Source organism: Indicator indicator, chromosome 25 (assembly GCF_027791375.1).
Source record: "Indicator indicator isolate 239-I01 chromosome 25, UM_Iind_1.1, whole genome shotgun sequence".
Lineage (NCBI taxonomy): Eukaryota > Metazoa > Chordata > Aves > Piciformes > Indicatoridae > Indicator > Indicator indicator.
This window is the reverse complement of record NC_072034.1, coordinates 2282446-2296832: the sequence shown is the minus strand read 5'-3', so window position 1 is coordinate 2296832 and position 14387 is coordinate 2282446. Positions and strand designations below refer to the sequence as shown.

At 52.6% G+C, this 14387-nt stretch overlaps 2 protein-coding genes across 2 annotated transcripts in view; both read right to left on the bottom strand.

Annotated features, from left to right (window-relative positions):
• Window positions 1–4403: 4403 nt before the first annotated feature.
• On the bottom strand, window positions 4404–8668 carry LOC128975465 (cytochrome c oxidase assembly protein COX18, mitochondrial). The gene is made up of 6 exons (XM_054392363.1): window positions 8411–8668; window positions 8129–8229; window positions 7531–7694; window positions 6421–6533; window positions 5469–5576; window positions 4404–4641 (listed from the first exon to the last, which is right to left on the bottom strand). Exons 1-6 carry the CDS (start codon window positions 8666–8668, stop codon window positions 4468–4470), a joined length of 918 nt encoding a protein of 305 aa, XP_054248338.1. The 3' UTR covers window positions 4404–4467.
• A 2847-nt stretch (window positions 8669–11515) lies between these two features.
• ANKRD17 (ankyrin repeat domain 17) overlaps window positions 11516–14387 on the bottom strand; it is an 80683-nt gene continuing 77811 nt past the window's right edge. The window contains exons 32-34 of the mRNA XM_054392208.1: window positions 13179–13354; window positions 12212–12376; window positions 11516–11795 (exon numbers count right to left, since the gene is read on the bottom strand). Of these exons, the coding sequence (XP_054248183.1) occupies window positions 11736–11795; window positions 12212–12376; window positions 13179–13354 (401 nt within the window). The 3' untranslated portion in view covers window positions 11516–11735. The remainder of the gene's footprint in view (window positions 11796–12211; window positions 12377–13178; window positions 13355–14387) is intronic.

The window sequence follows — 14387 nt, the reverse complement described above, 5'->3', positions numbered from 1 at the left end:
TTTTCCCACCACCCAAGGCTTATCTCGCACCAAGAAAAACCTCAACATCTCCTGGCTTTTTTCTTTTCTTTTTTTTGGTCTCCTTTTTCTTTCCTCTTCTTTCCCTCAAGTAACTGCAAATGACAGCAGTGAAAGCTGTCACAGGGGAAAGGTGCAGCAGGACATAGGAAGAGGACAAATAAATGAGCAAAAAGAGGGAAGGCAGCTGGGTTCCAGGGCTGCTAAGCAGGGAGCCCAGAGATCCCTTACAGAAGAACCTCATCAGGTTCAAGCAAGGCAAAGCTGCAAGGTCCTGCACCTAGGTCAGGGCAATCCTAGAGACCAAGCCAGGCTGGGGGGGAAGCTCCTAGGTCATGTGCTGGGGGTTGGGTTAACCCTCATTCACAGGGGGAAGGGAGGGAAGGCAAACCAAAGAAGGAGGAAGCAATGGCAATAAATTCCTGCTGGATGTGCCTCCTGCTTTTGCACAAAGCTGCTTGCAGAGTTTGGAGGGAATTTGACTGTTTGGAAGTCAAAAAGTTAATGCTGAAAGGAGGAGAAAACTTGGCTGTGTGCTCCCCCAGCGTGCCAAGCTGCAGGAATGGTGCTGAAGACTCTTCCATTAGTGCTCCCTGACCTCCACGTGAACCAACAGGTCTTAAAAACCGCCTCAGCCAAAGCAATTCCCAGCAGGAAGGGAAAGCTGGAGCTGAGCGAGGCGGAGCTCTGCCGGCACCACGGCACACGGCAAACCCCAAGGCCAAAACCGGCAACTCTGCAAGTCCTGTTTGGGGCTAAAGGAGCCAAACTGGGGGAGAGCAGTTCATAGGCTCGGAGAAGGGGTTGGGTTGGAAGGGACCTTCATCTAGTTGCAAGGGCAGGGACACCTCCCTCCAGCCCAGGCTGCTCCAGGGCTCATCCAGCCTGGTCTTGAACACCTCCAGAGAGGGGACATCCACAGCCTCCCTGGGCAACCTGTGCCAGTCTCTCCCCACCCTCACTCTCAAGAAGTTTTCCCTCATCTCCAGTCTCAGTCTCCCCTCTCCCAGCTCAAAGCCATTGTCCCTCCTCCTGGCACTCCCAGCCCTTGTCAAAGCTCCCTCCCCAGCTCTCCTGGAGCCCCTTCAGGTACTGGAAGGCTGCTCTAGGGTCTCCCTACAGCCTTGCCTTCTCCAGTTCCTGCACCTAGGTACCACCAACTGGGATATGCCACAGTGACTCCTCCTGACTTCTCTCACAGCTGGCCAGCAAAAGGTTCTCCTGTCCTGCCCAGCATCCTCAGCTACCCATTTCCAGGCTGAGCTGCCCAAGGAGACCACTGAGCTTCAGATGGAGAACAAAAATCCTGGCTTTGGGCATTCATACCTGAAACCTTCACTGCTCACTCTGAGGGAAGCACAACTACTCTCTCTCCAACCTGAATGTTTCCACTGGGGAGCTAAACCTATAGTTAGGGCCCTATGGAATCACAGAATTGTTTTGGGTTTCCAGCCTAAACAGCCCAAATTCCCTCAGTCTCTCCTCATCAGAGCTGTTCCAGTCCCCTCAGCATCTCTGCAGCCCTAAACAGCCCAAATTCTCTCAATTTCTCCTCATCAGAGCTGCTCCAGACCCCTCAGCATCTCTGCAGCCCTAAACAGCCCAAATTCCCTCAGTCTCTCCTCATCAGAGCTGTTCCAGTCCCCTCAGCATCTCTGCAGCCCTAAACAGCCCAAATTCTCTCAGTTTCTCCTCATCAGAGCTGTTCCAGTCCCCTCAGCATCTCTGCAGCCCTTTGCTGTCCCCTCTCCAGCAAGTCCCTCTCCTCCCTGAGCCATGCTCATGTCAACACCACAGAGCTGCAGCCAAGAGAAGCAGAGGGACTGCAGCCCTGGCTAGGAAGCATTTTAAGGCATTGCTTCTCCTGATTTCTCCAATGAGCTGATTCTGGATAATCTGAATGGGAAAAGGTCCCCAGCAGAGTGCTCAGAAATTGCAGCCATGTGCAGAGTCAGGCCCTGGGGACTCATTGCTGAAATGGTTCCTCTGAAGATCTCCAAACACAGCTTATCTCCCAGCCCTCCACTAATAGCTCCTAAAGGAGGGAAATGCAAGCACAGCAAAGCTTTTATCATCCAATTAATCTGGGCTTGTTTGCTTTGTAGACTCAGAGCATTATTAGTTGCACTCCCTGGAGCAAGCACTCAGGGAGTGAACTAAATAAAACCCCTGAGCTGCAGAGTGACTGCAGAGAAAAATCAGAGCTGCCTTGGGATCACTGGACCTGGCTCCAGCCCCTCACTGAGCTCCTTCTGACAGGGCTGGACCTCCTCCATGTACCTAAGGACCCAGCTCCCATCCTGACCCTGCAGCAAAGACAGTCCCAGGGGTAAGGAACAGAAATAATGTCAAACAGCTGAGAGTCAAAAAAGGCAGGAATTTAGTTAGCAAAGCAGCAGGAACCACAGGGACACCAACCAGGAAAGGTGAGAACCCCACAGGGACACCAACCAGAAAGGTCTTTTCCAACCACAATGATTCTGTGAGTCTAGAAAAAGGGAAAAAAACCAAACTAACAAACAGGAGGAAGGGAGGGGGAAAGAAAGGAGGAAGGGAGGGGGAAAGAAAGGAGGAAGGGAGGGGGAAAGAAAGGAGGAAGGGAGGGGGAAAGAAAGGAGGAAGGGAGGGGGAAAGAAAGGAGGAAGGGAGGGGGAAAGAAAGGAGGAAGGGAGGGGGAAAGAAAGGAGGAAGGGAGGGGGAAAGAAAGGAGGAAGGGAGGGGGAAAGAAAGGAGGAAGGGAGGGGGAAAGAAAGGAGGAAGGGAGGGGGAAAGAAAGGAGGAAGGGAGGGGGAAAGAAAGGAGGAAGGGAGGGGGAAAGAAAGGAGGAAGGGAGGGGGAAAGAAAGGAGGAAGGGAGGGGGAAAGAAAGGAGGAAGGGAGGGGGAAAGAAAGGAGGAAGGGAGGGGGAAAGAAAGGAGGAAGGGAAGGGGAAAGAAAGGAGGAAGGGAGGGGGAAAGGAAAGGAAGGAAAATTAAAATAAGGAGAAAGGGAGGGGAAAGAGGAAGGGAAAAGAAGAAAGGTTGAAGCCATTCTTTGCAGCGATTTCTGTGGTGCAGATTCCCCACTGCCCCTGCTGCCCTCTCTTTGAGGGTACTCAGTCTAACCTGTGATTCCCCAACTTCACAACTGGAGCAACCAGCCTTGCTTGGAGGGCAGCAGCTGCTGGACCTGCACAGCCTGAGGCACAGGGAGCTGCTCAGTACCAGCAAGCCAGGGCAGATAGACACAGGAAGCTCACCAGTGAAACCAGTAAGAGGATCTCTCCTGCCAGCTGGCCACAGAGCTGCAAAGCCTGCCAGGAGGGATTGTCCTGACACCTGCCAGCTTCCATTTGGCATCCTCAGCCCAAGAGGCAGCAGGAGCTCCTGGTCATTTCAGAGCTCAGCAGGGTTACGCAGCAGGGCACTTCAAAGGGCTGTGGCAGTGGGGTGGAAGAGCAGTGTACACTGCAAGGCAGGGCCTGATTAGGTCCTGAAAGCAGGCCCAGATGAAAGGCAGAAGGGAAAGGTTTTGATCTCCTGCTTGCCCAGAGCTCGAGCACCCCCACGTGTGCAGCAGCACAGCCTGGAACCCCTCAGCATTTTAATTCACCCCCAGAAACTGTGGAGCTGGAGAGCCCAGAATGATACCCAGCCCTGGGAGATGATCTTGTGCTTCAAGGAACCCACCCCAGTAACCCAGCTTGGAAGGAGGGCTTTGCATTCCTCACTGAACAACCACAAAGCACAACCAGGAGGAGAGGCAAAGGACCAACTTCTCTGGCAGACAGCAGCCATCCCCCCTCCAGCACCCTGTGCATGGTGCCCCTGGACTGGGCACTGCTGAGCCCTCACCTTGAATCTTGGGATCAGGTTTGGGCCTCTCACTCCATGGACACTGAGAGGCTGGAGCAGGTCCAGAGAAGGGAAACAGAGCTGGGGAAGGGTCTGGAGAACAGGGCTGAGGAGGAGCAGTTGAGGGAGCTGGGGGGGTTTAGCCTGGAGAAGGTTGAAGGGAGGCCTCATTGCTCTCTGCAGCTCCCTGACAGGAGGTTGCAGTGAGGTGGGGGTTGGTCTCTTCTCTCTAGTTTCAGGTGATAGGAGAGGCATTGGCCTGAAATTGTGCCAGGGGAGGGTTAGTTTGGAGAGGAGGAAAAATTTCTTTGCTACAGGAGTGGCCAGGGATTGGAAGAGGCTGCCCAGGGAGGTGGTGGAGTCCCCATGCCTGGAGGGGTTCCAGAACTGTGTGGCCATGGCACTTGGGGCCATGGTGGTGCCGGGGGGTTGCTGGCTGGACTGGATGATCTCAGAAGGCTTTTCCAATCTGTGAGGAGCTGCCAACAAACCCCCACCCGTGCTGCAGGATCAGTCAGTGCTTTATTGGCAGATAAATACGAGTGCAGGGAACACAGCCCAGGGGAGCAGCACCCCTCGGTTACCCAGGCAAGACCCCAGGGCCAGCCCAGGTGCCATCACCTCCTGAAGCTGTACTTGGCAGCCCAGGCAGCCAGGATGTCCCTGTAGGGAGTGTCCGACTCAGACTTGGTCCTTGGGATGAGGCAGAGGCGGCGGAAGGCTGGAGAGCGCAGCAGGAGGTTGTGTGAGAGCCCCACCAAGCTGGAGCTCAGCCAGTACAAGGCCATGGACTGCAAAGAGACAAGCAGCAAGGTCAGCCTCAGGGTGAGGGGAAAGCTCTTCAGGTTGGGGCAGCCCTTCACCCACCCCCCAGTCAGACAGAGAAGTCAGCTGCGCCCACGCCTCTCAATACCAACAGTGGCTTCCACCCCACATCTTCCTCACTCTTTCTCTGCTCTTCTGGAGGAAAAGCTACCTGAAGTCTGCCAACAGCTCATAAATCAATTCACACAAACTTCCTTAACCTTCTGTAGGAGCCAAGCTCTGAGATCCTCAACCTTTGCTAACAGCTGCCAAAGTTCTGCAAGGTTCTGAAAATGAGAAGGGTTTGAAGGATCCTGTGGAAAATGTGCACCTCTCCAGAGGTGTTCAAGGCCAGCTTGGATGGGACCTTCAGCATCCTGGGCTAGGGGGAGGTGTCCCTGCCCATGGCAGGGGGTTGGGACTGGGTGATCTTCAAGGTACCTTCCAACCCAAACCCTTCTCCTTACCTAAGAGCTTATCTTACAGCTCTGATAACAACGTTGCTTTCCACAGCAAGCAAACCTTTGTCTCTCTGTCCTTAGAGAAAAGCCTTCCTCTCATTCTCAGACCACAAGCAGGATGTTAACCCACTCTGAAGGTCCCCCCAAGCCCTAGGAGTGAGGTTCAGCAAAGGGAAGTTGGCAGATTCCTCCCTGCTGGCCCAGAATACTGAGGCTGTTAATGTCAAAGTAAACCAAAGAGGCTGCTTGAGGCCCCACTCCCATTCTGCTGGAGGCACCAGGCACTCCCACAGGGCTGCTCCTCAAGCCCTAGGGACACAGCAGAGTGCCAGGGGAAGGAGCTCTGCACTCACAGAGGGGACTGTGGCAGCCACAGGGATCATCACCACAGACACCACTCGAAAGAAATTCGTAGCAAGCTTCTGCAGCCTGGAAGCCTCCATCTTCTGTGAAGCAAAGATCTGCAAGGGAAGGAACCCAGAGTCACCAACCTAGCAGAGGGCCTAACACCACCTTCAGGGTAACATAACCTCACAGAGTCACTTCTGCACATCCAGAGGCTCCACCACCTGAAGCACAAGCCCTCAGAGAAGAGGCTGCTGACAGGAACAGACCCAGCACAGCTGATGGGTAGCTGAACCAAAGCAGGAGGAGGTCTACAATTACTTTCTTTTTTTTTTTTTTTTCCCTCTAAGTGAGAGAAGGAAATGGAGTCAGGATGAAATTCAGAGGGTCAGAGTTTGAAGAGGCACCTAACAGAAAAAACAAGAAGGAAATTACCTCCATTAAACTACCCCTAAAGGGGGAAATTCAGAGTTTGGGTTTTTTTTTCCTCTTCTGTTTTTTTCCCCTTTTCTGTTTCTGTTCATTAATCAACCACCTGAACAAGCTCTGGATCTCTTCGATCATTAAGAACACAGAACATTGTTAATTAGTAAGTGTGAATACCACAAGGCACTAACTAATTGGAAGGCAGGACAAATCAACAAACCCCAAGTGTGCTTTTGGATGCTTAGAAGCCAGGAACCTCATCAGAACCTCAATCCAGGAGAAGCTTCAGAGCCAAGCCTACATTTTGCTGAGCCAGTAAAACATCTGAGACCTGCCTGCTCTGAGGGGGTCACCTCTGAACAAGGCACCCTGACATTCAAATGCACACAACTGTTCAGCTGCCATTCAGCTCTGCCCAGGGCATTTAAAGCAGAGATAACCTGGAAGTGCCCTTATGCCACCTGGGCAATGTTGTCTTAGTGCTGTGAGAAGAATTCTCCTCTTGGAACCATCCTGTTTGCTGCTCCAACCTACCTCCACTAGCAGCAAATTCACCAGCCCGAGAGAAACTGGCAAAATCCAGGTGGAATCTGGTGCTGTGAGGTCTGTGAACCACAAGGCTCCACCTGCTGAAAGCTGTTCTTGAACTGCAGGAGTAAAGGAAACACAGAATTCAGTAAGATTTGCTACCCCAGGTCAGCCAGAACTGTATCAGGGGTGACAATCATAGAATCATACCAGGGGTTGGGTTGGAAGGGACCTTCAAGATCATCCAGTTCCAACCCCCAGCCATGGGCAGGGACACCTCCCACCAGCCCAGGTTGCTCAAGGCCTTATCCAACCTGGCCTTGAACACCACCAGGGAGGGGACATCCACAATCAAACCACCCAAGTTTCTAGGTAGGTTTTACCTACAGGACAAACCCCATTAAGCCCTTAACGTTAACAGCTACTTCTCTACCACAGGCTCACAGGATGTTAGGGGTCGGAAGGGACCTCCAAAGATCATCAAGTCCAACCCCCCTGCCAGAGCAGGACCAGAGAATCCAGCACAAGTCACACACAGGAATGCATCCAGATGGGGCTGGAAAGTCTCCAGAGAAGGAGACTCCACAACCCCTCTGAGCAGCCTGCTCCAGTGCTCTGGGAGCCTCACAGTGAAGAAGTTCCTCCTCATGTTGAGGTGGAATCTCCTGTGCTGGAGTTTACATCCATTGCCCCTATCTCAGGGAGCAAGCGAGCAGAGCCTGTCCCCTGCCTCTTGACCCCCAGCCCTCATATTTATAGATACTTATCAAATCCCCTCTTAGTCTTCTCCTCTCCAGACTAACCACCCCCAGGGCTCTCAGCCTCTCCTCATGGGGCAGTGCTCCAGTCCCTTCAACATCCTGGTAGCCCTTCCTTGGGCTCTCTCCAGCAGATCCCTGTCCCTCTTGAGCTGGGGAGCCCAGAACTGGATGCAGTAATCCAGGTGAGGTCTCAGCAGGGCAGAGGAAAGGGGGAGGCGAATGCCTACGAGCCGTGGAGCAAGTCTTGTACCAGCTCTGCAGCAAGCTCAGGAGATTGTGGTGATCAAGAGTGTCCCCCCTAAGGGCAGGCAGTGAGCCAAGGCTGCCTGCTCTGGGGTGCTTCCAGCTCAGTCACCTTCTGGGCCGGCGGCACCGAGGCTGCAGTTGCGCAGAGCCAGGGACACACAAACCCACATGGGGACCTGCACCCAGAGCAGCAGGGTGGCCTTGAAGGGGTGGCAGTTGTCCCTGACATACAGCTCCGTGATCAGCCTCCGCAGGTTCTTCTGGAAGTGCAGCCTTGTGGAAGGAAAGACAAACCCAAGTCCTCTGGTGTCCTCCAGAGGCAACTGCTTCACCTCGGCAAGGAACAATTCCAGAGCGTGCACACTGCCCACACAGCTTCCTTAGGTGCAACCCCAGACCACCTCAAAGCCTTCTTCAACTACACCTCACAGAATCATCATTCAGGTTGGAAGAGACCCTCAGGATAACCAAATCCAACCATTAACCCTGCTCTACAAGGTTCACCCCAAGCACCATATCCAACCACCTCCCTCCTTTGCCACCCCCTTTCCCTCACGACTCTGACACAGACAAGCTGTAGAAGTGGCAAGAAAACCTAAGCCCTGGGGGACAGCAGAGCCTTTATATTAGCCTCGCTTGGAAGTCTTTTCCTCTCCTGCCACCCCTCGGTCTGGAACGCTTTGAGAAGGTCCACACCACCACCTTACCTGGCCACCTTCTCAGACCAACCCTTCTGCTTCCCACGGACAGAAACTTCATAGCGAAGACGCTCCGACAGGGTTTTAATCTCAGGCTGCAAATTCTCCAGCTAGCTGGAAGGCAGGGAAAATGCTTGTGCGCATGCGCCAGGGCCCACCCCAGGCACTCCCCCTAGTCCCTCTTGCACACCGCTAGGTCCTGGGGCCCACACCAGCCCTTCCCCTCAGTACCCCCAGCACACAGCCAAGTCCCGGGGGCCCTTACCGGCTGCCCCACCGGCGGGCACCCACCTTGGCCAAGAGGCGGCCCTGGTGCGCAGCCAGCGGCAGGGTGACAGCGGTGCGGAGCAGGGCGGCGCCGCAGGTGATAGCGGCCCACCAAGGCAGCTCGCCGGCCGCTTGCAGCGATAACAAGGCCTCCTCGGCCCAGTGCACCGGCGCCGATCGCGCCACATTCTCGTACCAGCTGCCGGGGCCGCCGCTCGCCGCCGCCCGCGGGGCAGCCAGGGCAGGAGGCGCCCAGCGCCGGGCGCGCGCCAGCCGCCACATGGCCCCCGGCACTGAGGACGCAGGCGCCGCGCACGGGGAAGCGGCACAGAGCGCATTTCCGGCGCCGCGGCGGCCATCTTGAGTGAGGGCAAGAGGAAGGGCAAGTGCCGGAAACGGACTGGGAGGAAATCGGCAATTCCTGAGCGGCTGGGATCCAGCCTTTGCTCGCTCCGCTCCCGCGGTGAGCCCAGGCGGGCTGCGAATGGTGCCTGCTTGCCTCTTCCACTGCGCCCCTGCATCGCAGCTGCTGATGGCTCCACGTTCACTCCTCCTCCTACCTCCAAATCCATGCCCCCAACCTCTCAACAAGGGCTGGTTCCTCTTCTCTTAAATAAAGATCACCTTCCCAGGGACCAAAAGGGGCTTTTTTTTTTTTTTTAATTGGTCCAATAAAAAGCATTACATATAAACTATTAAAAAAAAGTTTATCTAAGGAGAAAAAAAAATTAAAAAGTCCCTTATCCATATATTCAAAAGCCCCCCAGGACTTCATTGAAGAAGGCTGATGCCACACAGGTAGCACCCAGCCTATGCTCTCCTTGCCCTCATTTCACTTTTTAAGTCAATAAACCATATGTAAGAAACTCCACCCCCAGAGAGGCTCTGCTCTTTTGACCAGCAGAATTCAGGATAATAACCCCTGAGCATTTTATTTCTCAGGGAGGTTTCTTTCCAATAATCCTGACGAGCACTGAAGGATTAAACAATAAAAAAAAGTAAGAGGGCTCAAGGTCCTAGAGGAGCCTGGCAGGGCACTGCAGTTGAGTGCTCACAGCAAGGTGCTCACCTGGAGTTTCAGCCATTTTTCTTCACAGCTCTTCTGTCTTTTGCTCCACCCAGCTCTTCACACAGGGTGTATTGTCTGTCAGGTGATCAGACAGCTGGACAAAGGAGATTGCTTTTATTTAGAGCATCACCTAAGGGCACGTTTAGGGACTTGGGTATGCTCAGGCCTTCTGGGCATCACTATGGATCAAAGGTTTCTGTGGACAATAGGCGTTTTTCCCCCCTGCTGGCTTTCAGTGGAGTAGCACAAGGAACAGACAACAGTGTTTTGTTGTGGTTTAACCTCACCTAGGGGGGACAGCAGGACACTTCTTACCTTACAGCCTGAAGAGCAGCCTGGTCAACTCCACTGGCATGGTTCTTATCATAGAACCATAGAATGGTTTGGGTTGGAAGGGACCTCCCAAGGTCAGCCAGTCCAACCCCCTCTGCAGTCAGCAGGGACATCCTCCACTAGATCAGGTTGCTCAGAGCTCTGTCGAGCCTCACCTTGAGTATCTCCAGGGATGAGGCCTTAACTACTTCCCTGGGCAACCTGTTCCAGTGTTCCGCCACTCTCATAGTAAAGAGCTTGTTCCTCACATCCAATCTCAACCTGCTCTTCTCTAGTTTGAAGCCACTGCCCCTTGTCCTGTGCACCACAGACCTTTGCAAACAGTCTCTCTCCATCCTTCTTGTAGCCCCCTTCAGGTACTGGCAGGCTGCTATTAGGTCTCCCCTGGAGCCTTCTCTTCTCCAGGCTGAACAACTCCAGCTCCCTCAGCCTGTCCTCATAGCAGAGGTGCTCTAACAGACTGTAACTGGGAACAGAAGGGTCCAAGTGACACAAGGACAAAATGAGCTCTTTCAGCTTTTCTGTGCAGTCTTCCCTGCACAACCACCAGTGAGAGATCACCCTGGCTCTCACTTGCCCTTCACAGAAACGTTTGCTGTGTAGATCCAATGTAAGCCACACGTACACAGACTGCACACGGAGCCTGACTGCAGCTGTGTGTCACTGCTGACTGATTCCTGCCTCATAGGACCCCTGGGGCTTCCCCTCCTGGTTCCGCTGTTCACTCCAAGCAGCTCCAAGGGAAGAAGGTGACAGCTCCTGACCATGACTCTGAGGAAATGCTCACTTGGATTTTCCAAATAAGCCTTCACAGGGCAGTGACCCATTTTGGAGCAAGACACTGTCTGTTAGAACAAAGCCACTTACCCTGAAATAAGCCTTCCTCTGGAGCCTGCTTCCAGCAGTGAAGCTCTGCTAAAGCTGGATCTCATTCTTGAGCTAACAAGACACCAAGGATAGATGTTCTGAAATGACTTTTGGAAGGCAAAGGAAGGAGGACCCAGAGGAGAGCTGTGAGTGGAACAGAACAAACCTCTGCTGCATCAAGAATAACTTTTACAGATGCTGCAGTGTGATACATTTAGGCTGTCCATGGGACAAGTAGTGTGGGGGGGAGCTCAGTGTGGAGATGACTCTGGATGTCCCAAAAAAGCTGCTTTTTGCTGAAAAGCCTTTCAGGGAAGAAAACTGAAAGCTCATAGCACCTGGCTACACCTGCTCAAAAGGAAAAAAAATAACTAAAATAATCCAATTACCCTCTGATAATGCTCCCTTGTGGTTTTTTACTCTCCCCTAATGAACTTAAATTATACAAGTAGAAAAGTTATGCTTATTAATAGTTTAATGTATGAAGGAAACATCCAGATTTCTGAATATGAAGGTACATATCTCACATTAATTTAAGTCTACATAAAGTAGAGCCTCTATACTGACATATTGAAATTTACTTTCTGCTTAGCCATTTTTTGTTATGTAAACAATTGTACATTTATTTGCCATTCTAAAACTTCAGGATCAAGTTTACATAATTTTGCTAAATTTCTGTGTTTGCTCAGAAGCAGTTTACAGTACTAAAACCAACCAGCCAAAGAACAGCTTCAACAGAAAGTTATGTCCAAAAAAAAAAGAGGAAAAAAAAAAACAAAATGAAAGGAAAAAAACCAACCAAACAAAAAAACCCAAAACCAAAATCCAAAAAAAAAAAAAAAAAAAAAGAGAGAGGAAAGGAAAGAGTAAAGGCTAACTAAGTTGAAACATATGATGGTGGGGAATGGGTGGTCACAATGTTCACAGAAAAAGGTCAGTTAGTTAAGTTCTTCTGCAAAAAGCCTACACACTTCAGTCAAGCACATCAGTAGAATGATCTGGGAGCACATAAACTGTTTCTGCCACTTGTGTTCTCCTCTGCAAAAAAAGGAATCTCATGGCTAGGCAAGTTGATCCCACTCAGCCCAGTTGGTTCATATGCACACTGTTCATGTGAGGTGTCCAAGTTCCAGTCCACACCTGAAAGAGAAAGCTTTGGTTAACACCATGCTTTGGGGTGCTCAAAGCAAGCCTTGACACCATGCTTTGGGGCTGCACAAAGCAAGCCTTGACACCATGCTTTGGAGCTGCTCAACACAGCTTAAAAGAAAGCTAAAGCTCAGCTGCAGGGAAGCTCCCCAGTTCCCAAGCACAAACACTCCCAGACGCAAGAGCAGCAGGCTCCTTGGCTCTGCATTCACTTTGGCATGAGGATGTGTCTTCAGGACAACTTAACACTGATGTCTGAAGACATGGCTACTGCCCAGAAGCTGCCCAGTGAGCAAGGAGAACCACCCCCCTCCTGTAATTGCATGCTAACAAGCAGGCTGCAGCAGCCCTGCAGCTGCCCCAGAGCTGTAAACAGCAGAGCTGTGAACAGCAGAGCTGGGAGTTACCGTCTGGGGCCCGTTGTTCTCCGTGGAATTTGAGACCATCTTTATCAGGGAGTTCCAAGATGGGTCAGCAGCATGAGGCCCGTTGAAGATGGGGCCTCCAGTACCATCTGTGATGGGGGCTACAGGAGGGATCATGGCGTTGCCATACACAGAGAAGGGCATGCCCTGAGGGAGGAGAACCAGCGTCAGTGTGTGCTCACAGGCTGCTGCTGCACAGCCACAGCAGCGCCTCTGCTTCAGGCCTGGCTTCAAGGTGTCACCAAGTGGCTACCAGGAGGTACTACTCCATTTCTACTCAAGGGAGTCCCATGGAAAAGACATGGGGTGATGAGGACAAGTTAGTGATGGGGAGATTCCCGTTGGACACCAGGAAAAAATGTTTCCCCATGAGAACAGTTGGACATTAGAAAAATCTCCCAGGGGAAGCAGTGGAGTCCCCACCATTGGCCAGTGTGAAGCCTCAGCCTGAGAGGCTGCTGGGCCAGCTCATTTCAACCACACCCTCACCAAAGAAGGTTGGACCAATGGGTCCCTTCCAGATTGATCCTTAAGGTCCCCTCCAGCCTGGCACTCTGTGAAATGCCTGAATTGAAGGCAAACCTTTCCATGCCTGTCTTTCTTAGGTCATGGGCAAGTCATCTGTCACTAGGTCAAGGTTGCTGCACCACTCTGAAGGCCAGGCAGTGTGGCTCAGCTGAGTGACATCACCTTGGTGCTGTCCACAGAGGTTGCTCAGGGAAGTTGTGGATGCCCCTTCCCTAGAGATGTTCAAGGCCAGGGTGGATGAGGCCTTGAGCAACCTGGGCTGGTGGGAGGTATCAGTGGGAGGTGTCCCTGCCCACGGCAGGGGGTTGGCACTGGATGATCCCTAGGGTCCTTTCCAGCCTAAGGCATTCCCTGATCTGCCCCAGGCAGTGACAGGGCAGCGCAGCAGCCCCACGTGCAGGGTGGCCAGGGAGGTCCTTACCCCCACTTTTGGGAAGTCCATGTATCCTGCAGGAACAGGCTGGTGGAATGTACCGGAAGGCGTCACGATTCCCGTGCTGTCCCTCTCCATGGCTTGGTGGGAGAAGACCCCTGGGTCAGACATGGGCCTGTGGATCATGTGGCTGCCCATCCCGCTGTGACACCAGTCCACTTTGTCTAGCCACACAGGAGACACACAACACCATCAGACAGGGCACCACCTGCTTGCCAGCCTCAACCCCTGCACACCAGTGACTCTAAAAGCACCTTTGGGGGTCAGCAAGATGGGGCCAGAGTCTTGTTAACAGTCCTCAGTGACAGGACAAGGGGTAAAGGGCATAAACTTGACCATAGGAAGTTCCATCTGAACATGGAGAGGAACTTCTTTAGTTTAAGGTTGATGGAGCACTGGAGCAGGCTGCCCAGAGAGGTGGTAGAGTCTCCATCTCTGGAGACATTCCAAACCCACCCGGATGTGTTCCTGTGTGACCTGCCCTATGTGATGCTGCTCTGGCAGGGGTTAGGCTCAATCTCCAGAGGTCCCTTCCAACCCTTAACATGCTGTGATTCTGTCATTTGCTCTGCTTGCAGCTGCTGGGCATCTACCTGCAGTAAAATCTTGCAGCAGGTGGGATGGAGAGCAGCAGAAGTGGCACCTGGCACACACCACGACAGGCACCCTGAGCCCTTTCACCAGTTCTCTGCACTTTTCCCTCACTTTAAGGGCCAGATGGTGTTTGAACCAACTCCTCCTCCTCCTCCCAAAGCTGCACTCCTGGTGTGGCTGGTGCTGTGAGAGGAGCATGCACACTGTGAGGGCTCTGTGCTCCACTACACTACCATTCCTCCATCAATCATTTACTGAACCAAGACACAGAGGAGCACTTTGGAGAAGCAAACCCAGAAAGTGGTCAGCTGGAGCCATGGTCATGTTCAGGTTGCATGGATGCATTAGAGGCAGCTTGGTGCTGCTGCTACAACTCAAACCTCAACCTTTCCACGATAAAACCAAGGAAATTGTTTTTGAGGGGCAGAGGAGGAACACAGGAACATTTCTGAATGAATCCTAAGACTCATCATTAGAAGAGCCAAACCCAGTCATAACTGAGCCTCAAACTCTTGAGGTAGTGGAAGTGAAGAAAGCAGCAGAGCAGACAGGAAGGGCAACCTGCACACCTAGGGCAATGCAAACAAAGCCATCCCATTTCTA